This window comes from Malaclemys terrapin, chromosome 6 (genome assembly GCF_027887155.1).
Source record: "Malaclemys terrapin pileata isolate rMalTer1 chromosome 6, rMalTer1.hap1, whole genome shotgun sequence".
Lineage (NCBI taxonomy): Eukaryota > Metazoa > Chordata > Testudines > Emydidae > Malaclemys > Malaclemys terrapin.
In genome coordinates this window covers 87,269,568-87,291,674 of record NC_071510.1, presented here as the reverse complement: position 1 = coordinate 87,291,674, position 22,107 = coordinate 87,269,568, and the positions used below count along the sequence as shown (strand labels likewise).

At 38.4% G+C, this 22,107-nt stretch overlaps 1 protein-coding gene across 2 annotated transcripts in view; it reads left to right on the top strand.

The window, feature by feature from the left end:
- CERT1 (ceramide transporter 1) overlaps positions 1-21,473 on the top strand; it is a 156,087-nt gene extending 134,614 nt beyond the window's left edge. For both annotated transcript variants that reach the window (XM_054032583.1, XM_054032584.1), the window contains 7 exons: positions 3,804-3,899; positions 11,633-11,765; positions 11,885-11,955; positions 13,466-13,594; positions 14,072-14,201; positions 16,860-16,996; positions 18,468-21,473. In XM_054032583.1, coding sequence (XP_053888558.1) covers positions 3,804-3,899; positions 11,633-11,765; positions 11,885-11,955; positions 13,466-13,594; positions 14,072-14,201; positions 16,860-16,987 — 687 coding nt within the window. In that variant the 3' untranslated portion in view covers positions 16,988-16,996; positions 18,468-21,473. The remainder of the gene's footprint in view (positions 1-3,803; positions 3,900-11,632; positions 11,766-11,884; positions 11,956-13,465; positions 13,595-14,071; positions 14,202-16,859; positions 16,997-18,467) is intronic.
- The last annotated feature ends 634 nt before the right edge of the window (positions 21,474-22,107 follow it).

Genomic DNA, 22,107 nt, shown 5'->3' with positions numbered 1-22,107 from the left:
AGTCCCCCATCACCACCAAGTCCTGTACTTCAGATGATTTTGTTAGTTATTTAATAAAAGCTTCATCCACCTCTTCTTCCTGGTTAGGTGGTCTATAATAGACCCCTACAGTGACATCATCCTTGTTTTTTACCTCTTTTAACCTTACCTGGAGACTTTCAATAGGTCTGCCTCCCACTTCTATCTCTACCTCAGTGCAAGTGTTGATATACAAGGCAACACTTCCTCCCTTCCCCCCCCTTTCTGTCCTTCCTGAACAAGCTGTACCCTTCTGTAGCAATATTCCAGTCACGTGAATCATCCCACCAAGTCTCTGTGATGCCAGTTATGTTGTAATTGTGATTATTTACTCTTACTTCTAGTTCTTCCAGACTATATTCTCTGTCCTCCCTGCATTAGTATGCAGAAATCTAAGATATTCATTAGATTTCCCATCTGTATTCCCTCTTCTCTCCTTTGCCCCTGCTTTAATTGCCAATTTCCCCTGCAGATTCCAACCCTTCACCCAGGTCTCCATGTTCTGGACTTACCTGTGGACTTTTGTCTCCTGCCCCCATCGAACTTAGTTTAAAGCCCATCTCACTTAGCCAATCTGTTACATTGTTCCTTAAATATTATCTTTACAAAAATCTCAATGATTATGAATCTTGATAAGTTATGTGCTTTCAGTACAGACCTCGCATGCTACCCTTCACAAATAAATATTATTAAAGTATTGTATTAGGTATAGTGAGTTTGTCAGGGCTAAGACGGGAGTAGCTTGTAAAGAACAGTGAACCTTGAGCCAGTTGGCACCACTAGACCTCTGTTTTCTGAGTTCTGTGGAATGCTGTGTTACTTCTGGGAGCGAAGACTGAATTGAGTTGATTCCTTTTACTGAGGGAAGGTACTGAGATTCTAGCAATAATGTGCCCAGTGCAGAAGTGATGATTACTAGAAAGGCTGCTTTGATAGTTAAGGACAGAAAAACCGAAATAAACAGTTCAAACAGTGGTCTGGTATTTGCACCCAAGACTAGGTTTAAATCTCAAAGGGATATTCAGAATTCTCAGAGAATTAAACCAAAGCCCCTGCCCTCAGAAATCACTGGGGTTATGGATGAGACACAATCCAATGTTGCTAGTTAATTTATGCTATTGAGGAAGTAGATAAAGAATGCTTTCTGAGCGTGTTAGTTTTATGGCCCCCTTGTAGATTTCAAGGGACCTTTGCTGATCTTAGATAATTTTAGTTGTGCTCCATGCTCTAAATTTTGATTGGATTTTATAGAGTATTTGGAATTTGTAGATTGTTTAGACTCGGAAGGATTAGATTTTTATTGCTAATATCGGTAAATGTCAATTTCACCATGAACGCACAAAACAATAAATATTTGCACTGGTGAGAATTGAAATTTACAGATAGGCAAAGTAAGAAAAATGCTGCTTGAGAACCTATTTGATTACTAGTTAAGGATATTTACTTTGTTTATTTTGACATGTGATATTGACAATGTGTTTTAAGTGTTATAAAGCTTTACGTTTTTGAATCTCGACATCTACTGTCATTAAATAATAGTCTGACACTAGCCCCCCCCAAAAAAAAATTTCCCACAACTATGAAAAGTTAAATGGATGATAAAATTTAAAAATGCTAAAAATAACATCAGTGTTAGCCATCAAAATTATTTTTTTTAAATCTAATTCAGCCAAGCCTAATTATTTTCTTTAAGCCAGTAAGGTTTCCATTACTCTAGAAGAATTTCATCAATTATTTTCACTAATTATCAATCACCTAGCTGTCTCTTAGTGTCCAGATGTTTTAAAGGACCTTTACTTAGAAAATCTGCCCACTTGAAGGTTGTAAACAGTGTCCTGGAAAGAAGAGAGCGGGAGGAATCGTGTCTAGGAAACCTGTTGCCCAGGTCTGGGAGAGGATGGCCTTCCTGCCTGAGATATAAAGTGAAAAGAGGACAGACTTTTCTTTGTCAGTTAGTTTTAACAAAAACTTTGTGGACTGGTCTCTCATCCTTCCCATATCACTCATTTTGCTTCCACAAAGCATCTATAAATCAGCACTGAACTTCCATGAAATATAGTCCTCATTGCATACAGTGTTTCATTATTTGTTTGACGGGATTAACTTTTAAAGTGTGATTCAGGTACAATTACCTCCTTTGCTAATCTTGAATGTACAGCCCAGAAAGTACATAGTACAAAAAAAAGGCTTCTTTATTTTAAAATAAAATATAAACACAACCTTTTTGTTTCCATCTCAAGCAAATTAGAAAAACACATTAATACATATTCCTTTGCTCGTTCCGCCACTTAAACTTGTTATAATATACTTCATTTGATAAATGCCTTTATTTGACAAGTGGCATATGTTTGTGTATAAAGAAATGTCTTTCTACATCATATACAAGGTATTTATGCCCCAATGTTGCTAATTTTATTCATGATTGTGTACTGCTTAAAATACCAGACATACAATATAATACCTTGTTTAATTTTTATTCAAGATATATATTTTTAAATAAACATCCTTTAGTCACTACCTCTGTAGTGTTCAGGCAGACATCGCAAATTACACATGAATCTGCAGGTGTTGAAACATCTATTTTGAGTATTCACTTGTTTTTAAGATGCACACGAATTGAAGCAAACGTGTCTGCCATGTTATAAAACATACCTGTGAAGTAACTTGTAATATTCTTTCTTTCCTCCATAATTCTCACAGATTATAATTTCAATTGGAAAAGAGCAGGTTTGGAAATGTGATCTGAAAGGATTTGGCACCTACAATCCAGGGCAGACACTATAAATGTATATAGAAAACTTAGGGACCCTTTAAACCCTGTTCCTACCCCACAGCCGTATACCTAAAGGATGCTTTTCATTCAGACAGAAGGAGTACAAATATGGTAGTATTTGTGTAGTTTAAAGAATAGATGGATGTATATCAAGTACATTTTTCTAAAGACTACAGTAATTCACATACAGCAAACAGTGATTTTAAAATTTTAAAATATTTTTAAAAGATGATGCAAAAACTTCATTAATTCATCTTCTAATTTTATGGAGTGCAGACACATTGGCGATTAAACTACTTGACAGTATCCCTTTAAATCAGTCAACACCCCAGGATGCTATCGAAAGACCATAGCAGCTTGTGCTAATGCAGAATAGTAGATGTTCAACGTCTTACTCATACTTGGTTTTCCTTCACTGCAGCCCATAAAGCTTTTGGGACATCTGAATGCTTACAATATGGATTAACTTTCTAAGAATAGAAAACTAGTGGCTTTGATCTGTTTGTTCTTTTTGTTTGTTTTTTTATTGCTCAGGTTCTTAAATGCTGTTCTTCATTAAGTGTAAATTATCAAAAAAAAAAGTCCTTCATTTCAGTGTGATTCTGTTTATCTAGGTACTTATAATGGCCACTATCTCTGTAGGATCAGAGATTACCTCTTAAAAATTGTAATAGAGGTAATCTCTCTTCCTTCCCCATAGGTAGAAGTAAAAATTTGAATAGTTAGTACAACTATTACAGGTGGGAGAGAGAGATGGAGATGGGTGGGAAGTGCTTGAGCAAAGAATTCATTTTATTTGGGATGAGTTTTGCTTTTGGTTCCGAATGCTGCAAGGCCTCTACTAATTTAACCTTCGCTGGTTTTGTGTTCCATTGTCTATGTCCAGCTCATGCGCTAGATCTAATGCTAGTATTTTATAGTGGCTTATTATATTACTGTACATTGCCCTGAATGTGCTGGCAAGGAGGTGGCAGGAACCTTTATAAATGTTGCTTTTTTTTTCTCTCTAAAGGTGGAAGAGATGGTGCAGAATCACATGACTTACTCTTTACAGGATGTAGGAGGAGATGCCAATTGGCAGTTAGTAGTAGAAGAAGGTGAAATGAAGGTAAATAAAATTGTGTTGCACAATATTTTATAACATTTTTGAATTGTTACACTGAAATCTGTCTCTATCATGTGCATACTGATACTGGCCCATATTCTGATATCTTTACTCCACACGTAGTCACATTGATTTAAAACATAACTAATGGAGTAAGGTGCTATCGATGAGATATACAAGGATAACCATTTTATATCTTTAAGTACACACAGTATTCTTTATAACTTTATACCAGACATTTCATTCCTTTGCAGAGGGAGGTCACTTTCCTTTATCACCCTCTCATCTTGAAGGTCCCATATTAGACTGGCTTGGGCTAGCTGGAGTGAGACTCTCCCCACACTAGCCTGCCATGGACTAACTGTGTGGACTAACCTGACACACGTTAACAGTTTTGTTATTGCTTTTTCATCTAGTCCTCGTTGAAATGGGACTATCTTAAAGGGCATTAACAAACTATTTTTCTGCAAACGGCTTTGCATATATATACTTATGCTTTGTTGTGCCTTGCAGTAGAACCTTCTTCTAGCAGTGTCAGCTAGAGCTCTGTCACACACCCCTCTCCTCAGCAGCACTGACGTTCTGAGGGCAAGCCTACATAGGGGGCTCAGTTTCTTCCAAGCAGGTGCCTGGAAGGATGTGAACATTTCTGATGTCTTTGGAGCCAGAACCTTTCTCTTCTTAGTTAGTTTTAGCTTTGTTAGTATAGTTATTCCCGGTTATGGTGGAATTGAAGAAACAGAAGAGGCTGGCATTTAAGAGTGTGCTTCCTGCCCAGTTGTCTTCCTGGCATCTGATGACCACGTGTGGTGCTTCAAAAGTTTGGGACAAGAACATTTGCTTTCTGGGTGTTCAGTTTATCAGACCTTTTCTCCCAAAGCCCACAAGGATAAGAAGACTCATTTGGAGCATCTCCTTCTCAAGGAAGCTCACAATGCTAGACTCTCTGGATCTAATCAGTCCTCAGGTCTAAGGGTAGGTCTACACTGCAGTTAGACACCCGTGGCTGGCCCGTACTAAGTGACTCAGGCTCGGGCTAAGGGGCTGTTTAATTGCGGTATAAATGTTCAGACTCAGACTGCAGCCTGGGCTCTAGGACCCTGCAAGTTGGAGTGTCCTGAACACATGGCAATTAAACAGCCTGTTAGCCTAAGCTCTGCGAGCCCAAGTCAGCTGGTATGGGCCAGCTGCAGGTTTTTAATTGCAGTGTAGACATACCCTGAGAGGCCAGCCTCAGCTCCTAGTAACTAAAGGATTCCAAGAGGCCACAGCCCATCAGAGCTGGATCAGGTCCCTGCAACTCCCTCAGTCAAGCCCCCAAGGCTACACTTGTCTGAACCAAGGGCCACATGGCAAAATCTGACTGCCCCGGTTCCACAAGATATGTCAAGAGACAGTTTGGCCTCTGTCACCGGTGCCATACCTCTTGCATCACAGTTACCCAATCCTGATGGAACCCCTGCAGCTGCAACCCCAGAGTTAGTTCTGACTTCCACTTCCAGATCCAGGAAGATGGACTTGATTGGTGTGTCAGAATCAGGGCCTTTAATTCTGTTTGTCTTGGCATCGAAGAAAGAGGCATAGGGACAAAATGGCGGCTGCTGCTAGCAATGGCGGTTCCCATGAATCAGAACTTTTGGATCCATCCAATTCTGACAAGGCTATAACATCTCCAAAGTGTTACCTGCACAAATTCTGTTTCTCTCTCTCACACTCACACACACTCACACTCTCTCACACACCCTACCTCCCTCCCTCCCTTTACCCAGGGCTTAAGGCATAACCCACTTGATTTGCACACCCCTGCCTTTTCCCAATTCCTAGGGTTCAGGGTGTACTCTTTGTGGGTCTGCAGGACCTTTTTACCAGTGAAAGAGCCTTACACAGTAATATCCTTTATCCTCTATTTATTAACAATTACCAAGCAAAATACACATGCTAAGTATGGACTTTCCCTGTTGGCCAGGCAAGGTAGTCTCATCTGGATTCTGGTTGCTGCACGTCAGTTGTGCAGAGGATTCTTAGCAGCTCTGACCTTGGGCTGTGTCTTAGAGGCGAGTTCCTCTTCTTCTTCTTCCAGGTCTTTCCTTCTTATTATTCTTCTGTTTCTTCTGCTGGTCTTCTTCTTGGACCCCAGTTTATATAGTGAAACTTGAGTCCTGCTTAGCTATACTTTAACCAGTCATTTTACTAAAATATTACTAATCAATCCTAACCGATTGTAAAACAATTCTTTAACCAATCATACCCCACCATCTTAATTGATTTACACCAGGGGTTGGCAACCTACGGCACGCGTGCCAAACACAGCACGCAAGCCGATTTTGAGTGGCATGCTGCTTGCCCACTGAGAGGATGAGGAGAAGGGGGGTGGAGGGGTCGGAAAGCGCCATGCTGGGGGAAGAAGCAGGGGAGGAGGGAAGCGTGGCTGCCGCAGGACCAAGCTTCTGCCTCCTGCCCCTGCAGGGGAGAGCAGTGGCGGGGGGGGGGGTCCCGGCCCCCCCGCCCCACTCAGCCCCCCCACCCACCGCTCTCCCCTGCGGGGGCAGGAGGCAGAAGCTTGGTCCTGCGGCAGCCACGCTCCCCCGCCCCCCCCCTGTTTCTTCCCACAATGTGGTGCATTCTGGCCCCTCCTCCTCCTCCTCCCTTCTCTCCCTGCCAGCTATGGAGCGGAGCAGAGCCGAGCGGCAGCATGGTCGCTGCTCCGTAGAGGAGGCAGAGAGAGGTAGGGACGGGCCTTGGGGAAGGGGGTGGAACAGGGCATATCCCTCCCAGCCCCCTGCCATGAGCTGCTCAGGGCAGGGGGGTGGGAGCACCCCCACGAGTCGAACACCCCAGCCTTCTGCCCTGCACCCCCCACACCCGCCAAGCCTTCTGCCCTGCACCTCCCCCCAACACCCAGCCCTCTGCCCTGCACCTCCCCCCAACAACCAGCCCTCTGCCCTGACCTTGAGTCGCCCTGCTCAGCCCGCTGCAGGCCTAGGTGAACAGAACCCCAGGCTGGAAGTGGGCTGAGCAGGCTGGCCGCATAAGATCAGCATTTTAATTTAATTTTAAAGGAAGCTTCTTAAACATTTTGAAAACATTGTTTACTTTACATACAACAATAGTTGAGTTATATAATATAGATTTATACAGAGAGACCTTCTAAAAAACGTTAACATGTATTACTGGCACGCAAAACCTTAAATTAAAGTGAATATATGAAGACTCGGCACACCACTTCTGAAAGGTTGCCTATCCCTGATTTACACCTAGCAAAATTAATTGTTTCTGTTTTTCACATAATCAAAGAACCAGAGACCATACAGATAAACAATGGAGAAGTGAGGGCCATAAAGACAAAACAATAAAGAAATGGGGATTTCACAACCACAGCTATTGATAAGTGATTTCTTGCCAGACAGAATGCTATCAAACTAAGTTTTCTTTAACCATCTTAAGATCTGTTTCTTTATCTGGCGATAAGTAGTATTGGGACAGGATCGCCTTCTTAACAACCTGACATTACATTGTTTTAATGTAATTTAGATGGAATGTGAGAACATCACTTTCTGCTTCTTAGCTCATGGCTACTTCTCTCCTAATATGGCTGCAGACAAATGCCTCACCCCTTACAATATAGCTACAAGAAAAGGCCTTATCCTTAATAAAGAGGGACCCATTCCACCCTCACCTTCAGTAACAAGGGAGATGGATTTGCATATAAGGTTGAATCTGATAGCCGCTTCTTCAGATTGGTTTTCGATTTCTGGGTTGGTTCCAGCTTCATCCTCCGTTTTGGAGAGCTCGGTCACGTTGGTAGCCCAAATTTACTTTCAAGTCCAGTGTGTTCATTGCTTCCGAGCACAAAACACAAGGTTTCCACAAGGAGACATGTTTCCCCAGTTTCAAGATCATTTTTGCCATCTCCTGTTAGGAAGAGGAGGCCAGAACACATTATGCTTCCTTCTCCTAGGATCCCTATAAGGTCCCCACAAAGAACTGGATCTCCATACTTCCCTCCGGATCCCCAGTGCATTCTGTCTTGGATCCAGACCTTGATCTTTACCAGGAGGAAGATAGAAGAATGCAGAGACCTGTGGCTCTATTTGTACCACCCTGTGGTGTGCCACCTGCAGGCATGTTCCCAAACCCCCATTGCTGGGAAAACTGGAAGTCCTGGTTCCTTATTGTGGGACACCTCAGGAATTTCTCAGTTAGCCTCTATGTGGATGGAGAGGTAATGTATCATCTGCAAAGGATCTGGCTGTCCAGAGATCCTCGGATCCAGCCCATCTGGATCCATCAAAATTATGTACAGTGATGCCTGAAATGCTGTCAGGAGGAGGAAGACAAGGAAGTAGCTCCCTCTTTGAGCAGGACCATTTGGAAACAGATTGTGAATGTAATTTATCACTGGATGAACATGTGGGGGTGGCTTTGGCCTCCTCTCCTTCCAAAGACCCATGTATGTAGGGACCACATGGACAGTTAATCCGCAGCAGACTAGTGCTAGTTCACACCCCAGCTTGCCACAAAATGTTCATGGGTTACAAGCCCCTCTTCTAGATGTAGGGATCTGGGTATATTTACCTCTGGTGTCATAGAATCAAAGAAATTTAGAACTTGTAGGGAGCTTGAGAAGTCATTGAGTCGAGCCCCTGCGCTGGGGCAGGACCAAGTAAACCTAGACCATCCTTGACAGGTGTGTGTCCAACTTGTTTTTAAAAGCTTTCAATGATAGGGATTCCACAACCTCCCTTGGAAGCCTATTCCAAAGGTTAACTACCCTTAAAGTTAGAAAGTTTTTCCTAATATCTAACCTAATCTCCCTTGCTGCAGATTAAGCATTACTTCTTGTCCTATCTTCAGTGGACATGAGGAACGATTAGTCTGTGTCGTCTTTATAACGGCCCTTAACATACTGGAAGACTGTTATCCAGTCCTGTCCCCTCCTCCTTTTCTCAAAACTAAGCATGCCCAGTTTTTTAACCTTTCCTCATAGATCAGGTTTTCTAAAACCTTTATCATTTTTGTTGCTCTCCTCTAGACTATTTCCAGTTTGTCCTTAAAGTGCTGTGCCCAGATCTGGCTCCAGTTGGAGCCTCACCAGTCCTGAGTAGAGTCAGACGTTTACCTCCAGGGTCTTGCATGCAACACTCCTGTTAAATAACATTTCTACACCAACTGAATAAGATAGTTTGAGAGGGTACTTGTGTCTCATTAAGGCTAATCAGTTCTGTCTCAGTCATACATTTGACCTCCCTATGGCTCAAAGTGAGAAACCTGAACTCCCTGTTAGACTAGACAGTCAATTGGCATTGTTTTTCAAACCGTTTCTAAGAGGAATATACAAACTCTGGATTTAATTTAATAAACGTAATTCCTGCTTTTTTGGTGGTAATTGTATAGTGAAAAATTGACACATATGACGTTCCCATTTCATAACTCCAAAGTTGCTACTTTTTTTCCTTTCTAAAGCTTTAGGAAATATAATTATTGCTGTTCAAGTATATGTATCAGAATGTTAGTTAAAGAATATTTTATCATAGGCCTTCACACTGTGCCATTAACAAAAAAAAATAGTTTGAAAAAGGTGTGCACATACAACCAGATAAACCAAATGTTTGTTTCATGTGCTGAGCTTTAAGCATTTGTCCCCAAAGCTCTATAAAAAGCCAAGGATTTTAATGAGTATTTGCACAAAATACAGAGTCAATTCAGAGCTGGCTAAAATGTGTAAACGGATTGGCATGCTATTCTGTATCTTGTCACTGCATCAGCTTTTACTGTTTGAAAACAACTGTTTTTAATGGTGAACTTCAAAAAGGAAATGAAAATTGAGTTAACTCTATTAATGTGTACTAAGTGCCCCACAGTAACCATGGTCAGGTTTGGGACATTCACCATTGCTTATTAAATGTTAGTTTCCAGCAGCAGGCTTTCCTCTGACATTTCCTTCTTGTCTAGGGCACCTGCTCTCAGATTAAGCCAGTTTGCAGCCTTCAGGTCCTCTTGGACTCCTCACTGGTAGTGGATATGCAGATAGCCCTGGTGGGAGGGTGGGGACACCCATTTTCATCGGTAGATGACCAGAAGATTTCACCCTATCCTGTGCGTCACCAGACCTGGCTATGTGATCCATGGATTCATGACCTCCAGGCTTAATTAATGTACCTCTTACTATGAATGAAGCCAGATTCCTTGAAAAAACTCTAAACTAGTACAAAATGCAGCACCTGTTCTAAGCAACACAAGTTGCTGTGAGTGAAACACCATTGGGCTCATTAGCTTTTTATTGAAAATAGAATCTAGTTTAAGGTCTCTGTCTTGATAATTAAAGTCCATGAAACTGGCCTTGACTTCTGGAAATCATTTCCCCATACTACATATCCATGACCTTTCATTGGGATCTTATTCCACTTGAAGAGGGAAAGTGTTCTTCATTAGGGGGAAACTCTTGAGCATAGGAAATAGAACTCTCATGGGAATGGAGCCAAGGCTTTGAACTTTCTGCCAGAGGTAAAAATGGCCACTAACCTCAACACACTTAAATAAATGTAAAATTTATTTTTGACTTCACTCATCCATCTTTTCTGGGGGGGAAATCCAAAACTTTAATTTTCATCAAAAATTTACTGCTACCTGTTACAAAAGGGATACTTTATCTTTAGGTACTTGGTTGGTACTCAGATATTATGGTGGAGCGGATATCAATAACAGGATTTGAATGGACAAATTTCTGTTTAAGTGCTGTGGAGTCCTCAAAAGTTCAAGTTCACGGATATCCTAGAATGCACCATTCTGAAAGGTCACAAATACCACAAAATCGGAAGGCAATATTTCTTTAGTTCTGAAGGTGCCTCTTATTAGATGAAATACTTGTTCTAATAATTTAGAAAGGTTAGAAAAATATACCATGTACAAAAAATTATAATGGACCCGCTCAGTAATACAGCGAAATTCCACGAAATTCTGCAAATCTGGAATCAGCCAGATGACTTCATGGCACTTCCTGTATAGTGTCTAGCCCAGTGTGATCCAGATTGGAGCACATAGATACTACAGTAATTCAAATACTATACTATCAACTTTTAAAGATTAAAGAAAAACAAATTAGTATCCATCTCTCTGGTGAATATCCCAGAAAACCTGGTTAGTGGGGACATCCTTGTCAGGTCCTCAGATAATACTGAGTGTAGTACAAGACAAGGCTGACTCTAGCTTTCTTTTTCTGCAGATCACCTAAGCATTTCATAATATATTTTGAAATAACATTTTCTTGTCTCTTTCTCTCCCTCTCTTACTCCCTTCAGTTCACCAAGTTGTAGTCAGATCTGCGGTAACTATGGATTTCCCTCTGGTGTTAGGGCAGCCTTTAGTTATTTCTTTTAATCTTAGTACTGCATCCAGCACATTAGCATGAAAAATCAATCTTGCAGAATTTTTCTCTTACCCATTTAAGTACTGGATGATATTAATGTTTAGCTTCTTTGATTATCTGTTTTAATCACTGAAATATTTCCTTCCTAAACATAGCCTTTGTATAAAATATTAAACCATTCAAATTGCATGGTTTAAAAAAAAAATCCACTTTGCCTAGGATTGTTCAGTCATTCTTACTGCTGTTTTATGTAACTTTGTTAAATGGATTGTCAAATTAGATTCTCAAGATGAAACACAACAAAAATTCAAAGGAGTTTTGGCCTTTTCCACTGTGCATTTCTTTTGTGCTATTTTGTATTTGCCCAAAGGTGTACAGAAGAGAGGTGGAAGAAAATGGGATAGTCCTAGATCCTTTGAAAGCCACACATGCAGTCAAAGGTGTTACGGGACACGAGGTCTGCCAGTACTTCTGGAATGTTGATGTTCGTAATGACTGGGAAAGTAAGAAATCGCGCTTTTTTTTTTTTAAGTCATGGTGGTTGTTTTGAATGTTGTTTAAAACCTTTACCTAATTTAGGCATGTTTGTGCTTGTACACTGATCTAGTTCTTTTATTTTTAGCAACCATTGAAAATTTTCATGTTGTGGAAACTTTAGCAGATAACGCAGTCATCATTTATCAGACACACAAGGTAATAATATCTTATATTTATATAGCACCTGACATCCAGAAGGATCCCAAAGCACTTTATATAGAAACTGCTATACCAATCACTAAATATAGTCCCCTCTATTGTGAAATATTGCAGCTGTTTAACAGCACTATACAAAAGTTTAGGACAGGAAGTGAAGAATTCTGTACCCAATTGCAGTTTCCTCAATTTGGAATTTAACAAAATGGCAGAATTATCACTCTTAGCCTTGCATGTATGTCATGAGACTTTAGGGTCCAAGCCTTCTTTTACATCTCTTTAAAATAATAGCACCTCCATCATTAGTGTGTCTCCTAATGCCATGTTAGAGCACTGGATACTACTAACCCCAGGGAAGAGTCCTGAGTCATTAAGACCGCTTCCTGTAACACCATGGGTTTTTATTTGAGGTAGTCCTGACCATAGCTGACTCCACACAGTTTGAGAGAACTGACAAGGTTACATTCTGAACTGATGTGTTACAAGTACAATATTCACTTTGTAATCTTGTTTAAGTAGTTCCTATGCAAACATTTGTCAGGATGCTTGTTCGTACTACGTGCTACCCACAGAGTCTGGTCTGAACATTTAATATTAATAGCTTCTGATTATTAGAGATGAGACTGAATCAAAATCCTGAACAAACTTTAAGATGGCTGAGATCCAGAACGAATTTTTTTCTTGGATCCAACTTTACCAATAATACACTTTGCCTGAAAGCTACCATGAGAGAATAATATACTATTTATTTGGTTGTGTTGCAAGTTGGCTGTATAGTATTATGAAGCACTCTAAAGAGGTTGATTAATTGCCAGTATTTCTACAAAATATCAGGAAAGTGGCTTCTGTAATGCTATGTTTTATCCTTTAGTTATTCTGCTTCTAAAACTTTTTTTTTCTTGGAAAGTGGCAGTTTGTCATACCCTCCTTACTGTTCCTACATAATATATTACTGAATCAATATTTCTTTCCATTTAAATGTTAACTTACTGTTCAAACTATGGAGTCATACTAATGGTGGACAGGTCTATGTATACATATACCTTAGAGTTCAGTTTGGTGACTCAGACACCAAACCATACAAAACCTAGATCTAATATTGGAAAACCCTGAAGGAGCTGCCTATATTTTTTATTGTTATAGGGTGACTAACCTGTTGTGTGAGCTGGCACATCATCTCTTTTCATAGAACCCAAAAAAATTATCAGTTTTTTAAAATCAGACCAACAGAGATGGACATGAGCCGAATAAATTTAGCACTGGAACCAAACATAAGAATGCTTGAAATAGCTTATATCCCATTTAAAATATTTTGAAAAAGGAAATGAATTATCAACTGTTACTGAGCTTGAAGAAACTTTCCACTTGATTTTGTCAAACTTTAATTTCTCTACAATAATATGGCTATGGCAATATAATTTGCCAGATTTGTAATTGATGACTTTAGGCTGACATCTGGGCAGTGAATATTTTAATTTTTTTTTAACAATCAACAACTGTCTCCCTGTAGAGAGTGTGGCCAGCTTCTCAGCGGGATGTGCTATATCTGTCTGCTATTAGAAAGATACCGGCATTCAGTGAAAATGATCCTGAAACTTGGATTGTCTGTAACTTCTCTGTGGAACATGATAGTGCCCCTGTAAGTAATTCCTCTGAATATTATCAAACTGTGCTTTCAGAAGTTTTTTTAATCCAAAATCTTAAACGTATCACAATTCATAAAACTGTCACCTTATTCTCTTCTAAATGCTTCTTTAAAAATCCACCTTTGCCGTGATGCCTGCAAATCATCACTTTCTAGTATTGGTTAGACAAGTGGAGAGCTGTGCTTTTTCAGTTCAACTGTTTGTTTTTTATTATTTCCCTCCCCATTCATCCTTACCACATTTTTTCCTGTTTCATCCAAACATCATATCCTGTCTGACACCTAGACTGTATGCTCTTGGGGGCAGAGACTGTCAACTTTATTACTTGTTTGTGCAGTGCCTAGCACAAATCTTGATTCCAGCTTCCAAGCATTACTGTAATGTTAATATTTTGACATTCAGATGTTAGAAATGCTGATAGAGGAAATAAACTTTGCTTAATGTTTATTAAATGTTTAATTTCTTGGCAGCTGAACAATCGATGTGTTCGTGCCAAAATAAACATTGCTATGATCTGTCAGACGTTGGTGAGCCCACCAGAAGGGAACAAGGAAATAAGCAGAGACAATATCCTATGCAAGATTACATATGTAGCTAATGGTACGTATAGATTTTTCAATACAGCATTTTTTACATTACTTCTATGGGTTGTGATTGCTGGCAAAAATAAAGTTCAGAGTTTTCTGTTAAACTTATTTTTAGATCAACATCTATGAACCAGCTGTTAGACATAATACAGGTGCCACAGTCACTCATAAATTCAAACAGTCACTGTGTGATTGGTTGGGAGAACAGTAGAAATGTCAAATGTGTTGTATCACACAATTGTAAATATAGAAAAAGAAAAAGTGAATGTTGGAAAAAAGCAGTTTCAGCTGCCCTATTTGGGTTGATTGGCATACGTTCTACTTTCTTTAGTAGTGTACATTTATTAATCTTTTGATGTCAAGTCTGTTATTTCCGTAAACAACCTATTGGCTAGGCTGAGGAGAAGCTGCTGGTAATAAAGGTGTAAAATCTTCTTTCTTTCAAAGTAATTAGCCAAAACAGTGGAAATATATTGTGTTTAGCTGGTAAACATCCCCAAGCAGCCAGGCTATAGATTTCAGTAGAAATTGAGAGTGACCACTTCTGCCCATGCTGACCACAATCCTCAACAGCCAGATATAAGATTAACATCATCAGTAAACTAAAATTCCTATACACGTACACATATTCAGAGGCCTGCTTGAAAAGAGTAATATGGGAACCATGTAACAGTCTGCCACTTTTATGGACGTACAGAACATTTCTAACTAGCCTATATATCTTTCATGTTTTCAATATTCTTATCCCCCACTATTAAATAGCATAGTGAAGACTCAATAGTTACCTGCACATCTGAATATTAAATATATTACAGTACTAATAAGAAGGAAAGGTAAATCTAGTATTAAATTACTTTATAATTGGGTTTCATAAATGAAGACACCCCTCCCAACCAAGTATTTTGTGGCAAATTTGATCTGAATTTTGCAGCAGAAACTTCATTATTGTAGAAACTTCAAGTATGAAGCATCAGTAATGACCTCCATTTATAAATCTAATGAAATATGAAAATAATTAAATCAGTATTCCTGTGTTAGTGTGATGCTGAACTTCATGTTGTGCTGACCCTACATATTTATTTGTCATTGTGCTGTGGGATATTGTATTTAAAATACCGTAACTTCATTATTGGAAGGTGTTGGGGGAAGCTGGAGATTTTGACAGCTGGGTAGGGAATATTTGGGGCTGCATTGTTTCATGTTTGGAAGGTTTTTGCAACCACAAGGGCTAGAAACTTTTTTGTAATGAGAGCTTAGTTTCTGAAGCACAGTTGTGCAGAAAGTGGCAGACACTGACAAGTTGCATGGCTCCAGAAAAGGAGTACATAGGACCAAAGAGATCCATTTGGACTCTGCTTATTATAAAGCATTCATAAAGTCATCAGTAAAACATTGAGAGTGCAGCGGTTGTGCAGGCAAATACAACAGCCATTGAATGCTCACCATAAATCAAATAGCCTTTTGTATAATACATTTCTGAAATGGAAAATGTTGACAAGGACACTGGAGTTATCTCCTGTTCTTTCTGAAAAATGCCATGGGATTATAGTCTTCCATTTGGACATCTACCAAAGATGGGAAAAAGAAACTGTTTTAACAGCTTCTCCTAAGGGATGATGCCATTAAAAATGGACTGCAAATGGTCTTAAAATCTGGGCTCATGCCCTTTTCTGCTGCTTTATGACGTATAAAGAGGGCCTGAAAGATACTTCCCCCATTTTGTTTTACCTTAAAAATATCGGGAATGCTAATTGTTTTTCCCCAGCTTTGCTAGAGGACCTCATGAATGTCTGAGAATGTTTTGTTAGCATTCATCCTAACAGAAGTGTGAGGGAATGTTGTTTTAATATGAAAAGTTTGGAAGAAGTGATATTGGTGTTAACAAAAGCAAACGCTAAACAATCTGACTAAAATTCCCAGTTGCTGAGCTTTCACTTTGTAGACTCCTTATTGCTGTAGGACCTGATCCTATCAGAAGATTCATGCAGGTGGACCCCTGCACCTATGCATAGTCCCATTGACTTCATTGAGCCCTGCATGGATTCAGTGGTCAGCCCATGTGGATCCTATTGCAGGATCAGCACTACAGCCGTCCAAGCTAGACAGGACATGATTTTCTCACATAAAAAAACAAGCAGAATTGTATATAATTTAAAAAAACAAAAAAACCTTTCATGTCTTCATCGCACTCCAAAAAGAAGCAAAATTGGTCAAAGCTTAGGTGGTGTAATGAAGCAACAGTCCCTAATATTGCACTGCATTCCTGATAAGATGTAAACAGTGTCAAATATATACTGCACCTCCAGTCTCAGTATTAGGTGTGATCCCAAATCCTGATCTGGAATTTGAGCCTGACCTAGTTCAGAAGCAAGAGTGCTATTAAGTGACATATTATGGTTCTGTATAACCAATAAACTGAAATAGTTCTTTCAATCAATATTAAATTACAAATGTTGAATGTTTGAATTATAGTACAGATTTTCTGATGCTCATAGCTGTTGAACTAGTAGTTATCAAGAAATGTTGACTCTGGATGCAAAGGGATGGCTAGTCAATGTTAAACCAGTAATTTATTTTTGTCTACAAATTAGTGTTCAGCATTTACTAGTCCAGCCATATGCGTGTTTGTTTTAGAGTATAGCTTTTATCTAGTTTTTATCTTTATTTTTAGTGAATCCTGGGGGATGGGCACCAGCCTCCGTGTTACGAGCAGTGGCAAAACGAGAGTATCCCAAATTCCTGAAGCGTTTTACATCATACGTGCAAGACAAAACAGCAGGAAAGCCTATTTTCTTCTAGTATTAACAGGTACTTGCTAAACGTCTTGTTGAGTTTTGGTTTCTGTATACATTACTCTACATATTAAAATCCAAACAATAAGCTAGACAATCTAGAAATGTTTATTACTGTAATTATCACAGCTATTATAAGTTTATCTATATTTTGATCTATACGCTAAAGCGGAGTTGTTAATAAACCAATATATTTTCTACATACATAAAGAAATAATAAGGTTAATACAATTAGTTGACTTACTACAAAAAATAGAACGTCTTTGTGTAAATTTTAAAAATGTATTTTTGAATTATAGGTTATTTTCTGAGTTAAGTGAAAATCTTGGTTTAGCATAGGATATATTGGACTGAACAGGTTAACATATTATAAAAATGTATATTTTATATTTTTAGCAAACTAGAAATGCAGGTAGAAAGGATCAAGCACTGGCCTTTCCTCAAATAGCTGCCAAAATCAAACCGTTTAGTATTTGATGTCTTTTAGAATAAGATAATGCAGTGTAGTGAGTAGTAAAAATTATTTTAAACTTTTGTAAAAACAGAATGTAGTCATTCAAACTGTAGGAGTTTATCCAGGTATTCTTTGGAGTGTTGGCCACCTAATAGTTAAAGCAGGGATTTTGAGATAACGTAATAGTTGATATATCTCCATCACAGGATTTGACTGAACAATCTCATTCTTTTACGTTGCCTAGTTGGCAGGATAGTCATGTTTTAGGATGTGTTATGATGGTTCCAATGCAATCTGAATTGTCGTTAATACCCAAGGGTTCTGGTGGATATAGTTTTGGGTTTTCGCTGTCTTTTTGATACATATATGCATATGTGTAGGGATGGGGTCTCTAGGGACATAATTCATTCATAGATATAGTTTATCTATTAAAAAATGGCATGTGTTAAACATCAGCAAAAACAAAACTGTGCTAACCCAGTTTCAGTCATTCTCAGGGCAGCCTGGCTATATTACTAGCAGACTTGGGCCTTCATTGACTGGAAGATCTTAGTATGTACTCTTGTGATATTTAATTTAGATTATACAGTATGCTTCAGTATTCTTCATTATGTGTAAATCATGTCAAAACAATCCAGTGCCAGCAGTTTATGCAGAATTTGGCAGTTCTGATATTATGGAGGGTTGACAGAGGGTTTTTGCCCATTTGCTGTCCTGTTCTCTCATGGTTGCCTGTGTTGAGTTGGATTCATTCAGTGTACAAAATTCTAGAAGTCTGGGTCATCTGATCGTCTTTGGTAATGGTAGTTTGTCCCTATAGTTTCTAGCTCAAAACTTTCTTCAGTTGCATTTAGTTACTGAAGGCCTGTCTGAAAATGTGTATCATTAAAAACTCAAGTGTTTGTCAAACAAGCAAAATTTGGAGGCAAGACATTGTTTCTAAATTGTGCTTTTGGAATGTTTCATAACTATTTCTCATTTTCTTACTAGTGTTCTAAATGTATTATGCTATGTCCTTTCCATGCTTCTACAGTGATTGAAACAAGACTGTGTGTGAACATTCCATGTTGGAGAAATAAACCGAATTGAAGGCTCCAAGCTGGAACGTAGGATCTACAGTCTTTTTGTGGCCCAAGTCCTAGGCTTTGTGTTCTGAAGTGAAGAAATACTGCAACACCGTGAGGCTGTACATCTAACACTAGCTGTCTTCTGCTAGCTCTCCTTGCTGAATCAGTGTATAATTATAAATACATGTATTGATACATGTATATGGATATATTTTTATTTGCTTGCTTTAGAGGAGGAAAAAAATACAACTTTGAATCACCAACTTGGGTTACTGCTTCAATTTTAAACAATTTGCAAAGCTTTTGTTTACTGTGGCCCTTCACAAGACACTCATACAGTTTTCTGTTTTTGTGCATGTCTAAAAAGCACAAAAGACAAATGCACATATAGCATACTGTATGTGCTTTATATGCACAAAAACCTGTGAGTGGTATTTTTTTCAGGTTTGCAGTAAAGTCTAGGTGACCTTTGGACAGGGGTTTTGTTTCGCTTTGTATAATCATAGTTCATTGCTGCTGGTTTCTATAATGAATCATCTTGTTATGTAAAATGTCTCTTAATTGAGGGCTGTCAATATCCATATGACTTTGCCTTTTCTGTTATCTTACTCCTATGAAGACCTTTGGCTCTGATGGAGGAAGAGTGTGAAAAGCTTTATTTTTTTTCCCAGATATCTTTATATTTCTATTGTATTTTTTAGTTATGTAATATGTGCTACAGAATTTATTGAACATGATTCAGAAATTTCTAGATAGATTCTATATGAGAGGGCGAGACTGTGCCTGAAAACTACAACAGTAGTCTGTCCATGCTATGTTACATGTGGACTGTGGGTTTTGTGAAACTGCAAGAAGGTACCCTGTAATATTTATTAAAGCAAATTGGACTACATAGGACAACATTCCCAGTCTACAAGTAAAAGCGAGTACATTATTTCCTGGTCCTGCACATTTTTGTTCTCATCTTAATTAAAGCCACGCTCTGAGGTATGTGTAGAAAATGTGAGTTGCGTTAATATTTACTACTTGATCAGAAACTTAACAGAGCTATAAGAATCCACAGATTCTAAGTGAAAAGTTCCCCTTAGTTGCTGTGAGAACTTGAATGCAAATATCTGCCTGCCTTTGATCTCTGGAAATAGCCATGAGGAGTGGACTGTGGGGCAGAGACTAGTACTCACTTGAGCGGATATCTCGCTTGGCAGTCCTTGGGTGGAAATTATTCAGAGGCATTTCTTGGGCACTTCACTAACTTGTATATGTCAAACAACATAAGATTCAGATATATTTTTTTCAAAAGAAAGCTGAAAGTCTTATTTAATATAGTATTGCAGGTGCCTGGATATAACTACAAAAGAGTAATTTAATGAAGAGTTGAGTGATAAATGTCTGATATCTGCACAATGTTGTAAGTGAATTACTCCTTGTGTCTGTTAGTCTTTATTCTGTATAAAGAGATACAAACACATGTAACACATGGTTACACACATACATGCAGATTTCATGCTCTATAAAACTTTTCTCCTCTTTTATTTGCCTTTCTCTAAATGGTGTACATGGAATATGCCTTATTACAGAATAATTCTGTTCTTGATTTGAATATGTAGAAAAGTGCCTATATGGTAATGCTAGTAAGGCAAATAAGATTAAAATTGTATATGTTTACTACATCACCAGTAAGCATTTTATATAGCGACGTTAAAAAGAATTTCTTATACCTCAAGGGTTTCATCTTTTGCAATCAACTGAAAAATGGTTCATTGACCATAGCCACTAATGGGAACTTTACAAAAAGTCTTATGCCCAAAATACAAATGTTTAACTCCTTATTTGCCATTTCTGGTAACTATCATCGAACACAGGCAAGTTAACTGTTTCTTAATTTAATTGGATAGCTTTATTTTACAAAGGTATGGAAAGTTTACAAAGCAGTATATAAATCTTAATATCATTAGTTACATTTGCACTAAATGTGATGTACTTTTGCAATTTATTCTGTAAATAAAATTACACTAAAGATACTATTTGTAAAGAATACATTTTACTTTTAGATAAAAGCACTGGTGTTTCACTACAGCTAGCCTTGCCCAATCAGAATTACAAGAAGCTCCTTACTGAATATGGAAAGGGTTGTGAGTTCAAGAGTCATAAGTACTGACCCTTCAAATAAAAGCTTAGGCTTCTTCTCATGCTGTGTAAATGTATGTTGTGTATCCATTATGCCCTTTCTTCCAGAAGAGATCTCCAAACCTTTTTTGCATTTATGAAATCTCTCTCCTTCCTCCTCCAACACTTGGGCTTTTTTCTGCCAATTAATGTGTCACCTTAACCGTGTGTGTGTGGTACTATTGATGAGCACTAGCCTCTGACTCCAGATTGTCATTTTTGTAAGTTAAATCGGTTCTTCTTAATTCAGCCTATTCAGAGAATGCAGCAATCTTCACCTTCAAATGTGATAATGTCCCTTAACTTCTGTTATCTTGGGAACCTGGATCTGTCACCAAATTAGATCTTCTCCATGACTAGATACAGTTTTTATTGGGGATGAGGGGATCAGGGGAAGAGGTGGTTCAACAGTTTTCTGAATCTGAATAATTTCTCGTAAGTTTCTCTAGAAAAAATGCCGTTGCACCTTTTGAGAGGAAATCACTTTTTACCTAATTGGGCTGTACTGGTTTATCTGAAGTTGTTGATTTTCTTTAAACTAATCAAATTGTCCAGTAAAAATCTTTCACCAAAATTTGTCAGTTTTACAGATTAAGCTGTATTTGAATTGCCACTGTTTATCCACAGACTCAAAACATGAATCATACTTTTGAGTACCTTGAGTATGTAGAGTGTAGCTGTTTGTTCTGTGATAGCTTTATAATACTGATAAGTTTTAAAAATTAAAAGTTGGCTCTTCCATGTTACAATCACAAATTTAAAACCAGTATTTAAAAGTGAAAAGTATTAAAATATTATGAAAAATAGCTCTGGTTTGTAGTTATTTTTAACATTTAGTGCTTTGAAGAAGTAAAATGTCATACATAGGACTTTAATAAAACAACCAAACCCTTGCATATTTCTCATTCCTGGGTCTAAGAAATTGGCTTGTTGTAGGACAGTAGCTATTTTTCATTTACTGTGGCCATCTCGTGGAAACATCCAAAGATAAATTGGATTGATTTGTAATACAAGTCTTCCTCTGAGGCTAAAGTATATTAGTTTACTTTTTCTCTTTACTGATAACTTTAAAACAGTGGGGGAAGGATTTTAAAATACTTAAATCTGACATTTTTAAATAACTTATTTTGAATTTGTATTTAACTAGAGTGTTTTATTTATATTATAGTTGTGCCAAGATTATCCTGGCCCAGCCATGTCCCCCTAAATGTTCCTCTGTGTCCCCCTAGCGGGGCATGCCCCACAGTTTGGGATTACAGGCTTAAACCTACCTTTCTTTGCCCTTTCCTTGGTCCTATGCCAAGTGCAACTTTCAGTCCCAAGAATGAGACCCAAGATCTGTTAAACTGCTTTACATGAAGCACTTTGCTTGCTAGTTACCATTTTGTTTGGATTTCTGCGATTTGTTTCACTGTTTTTCCCATCAATTGCACCTTCTAG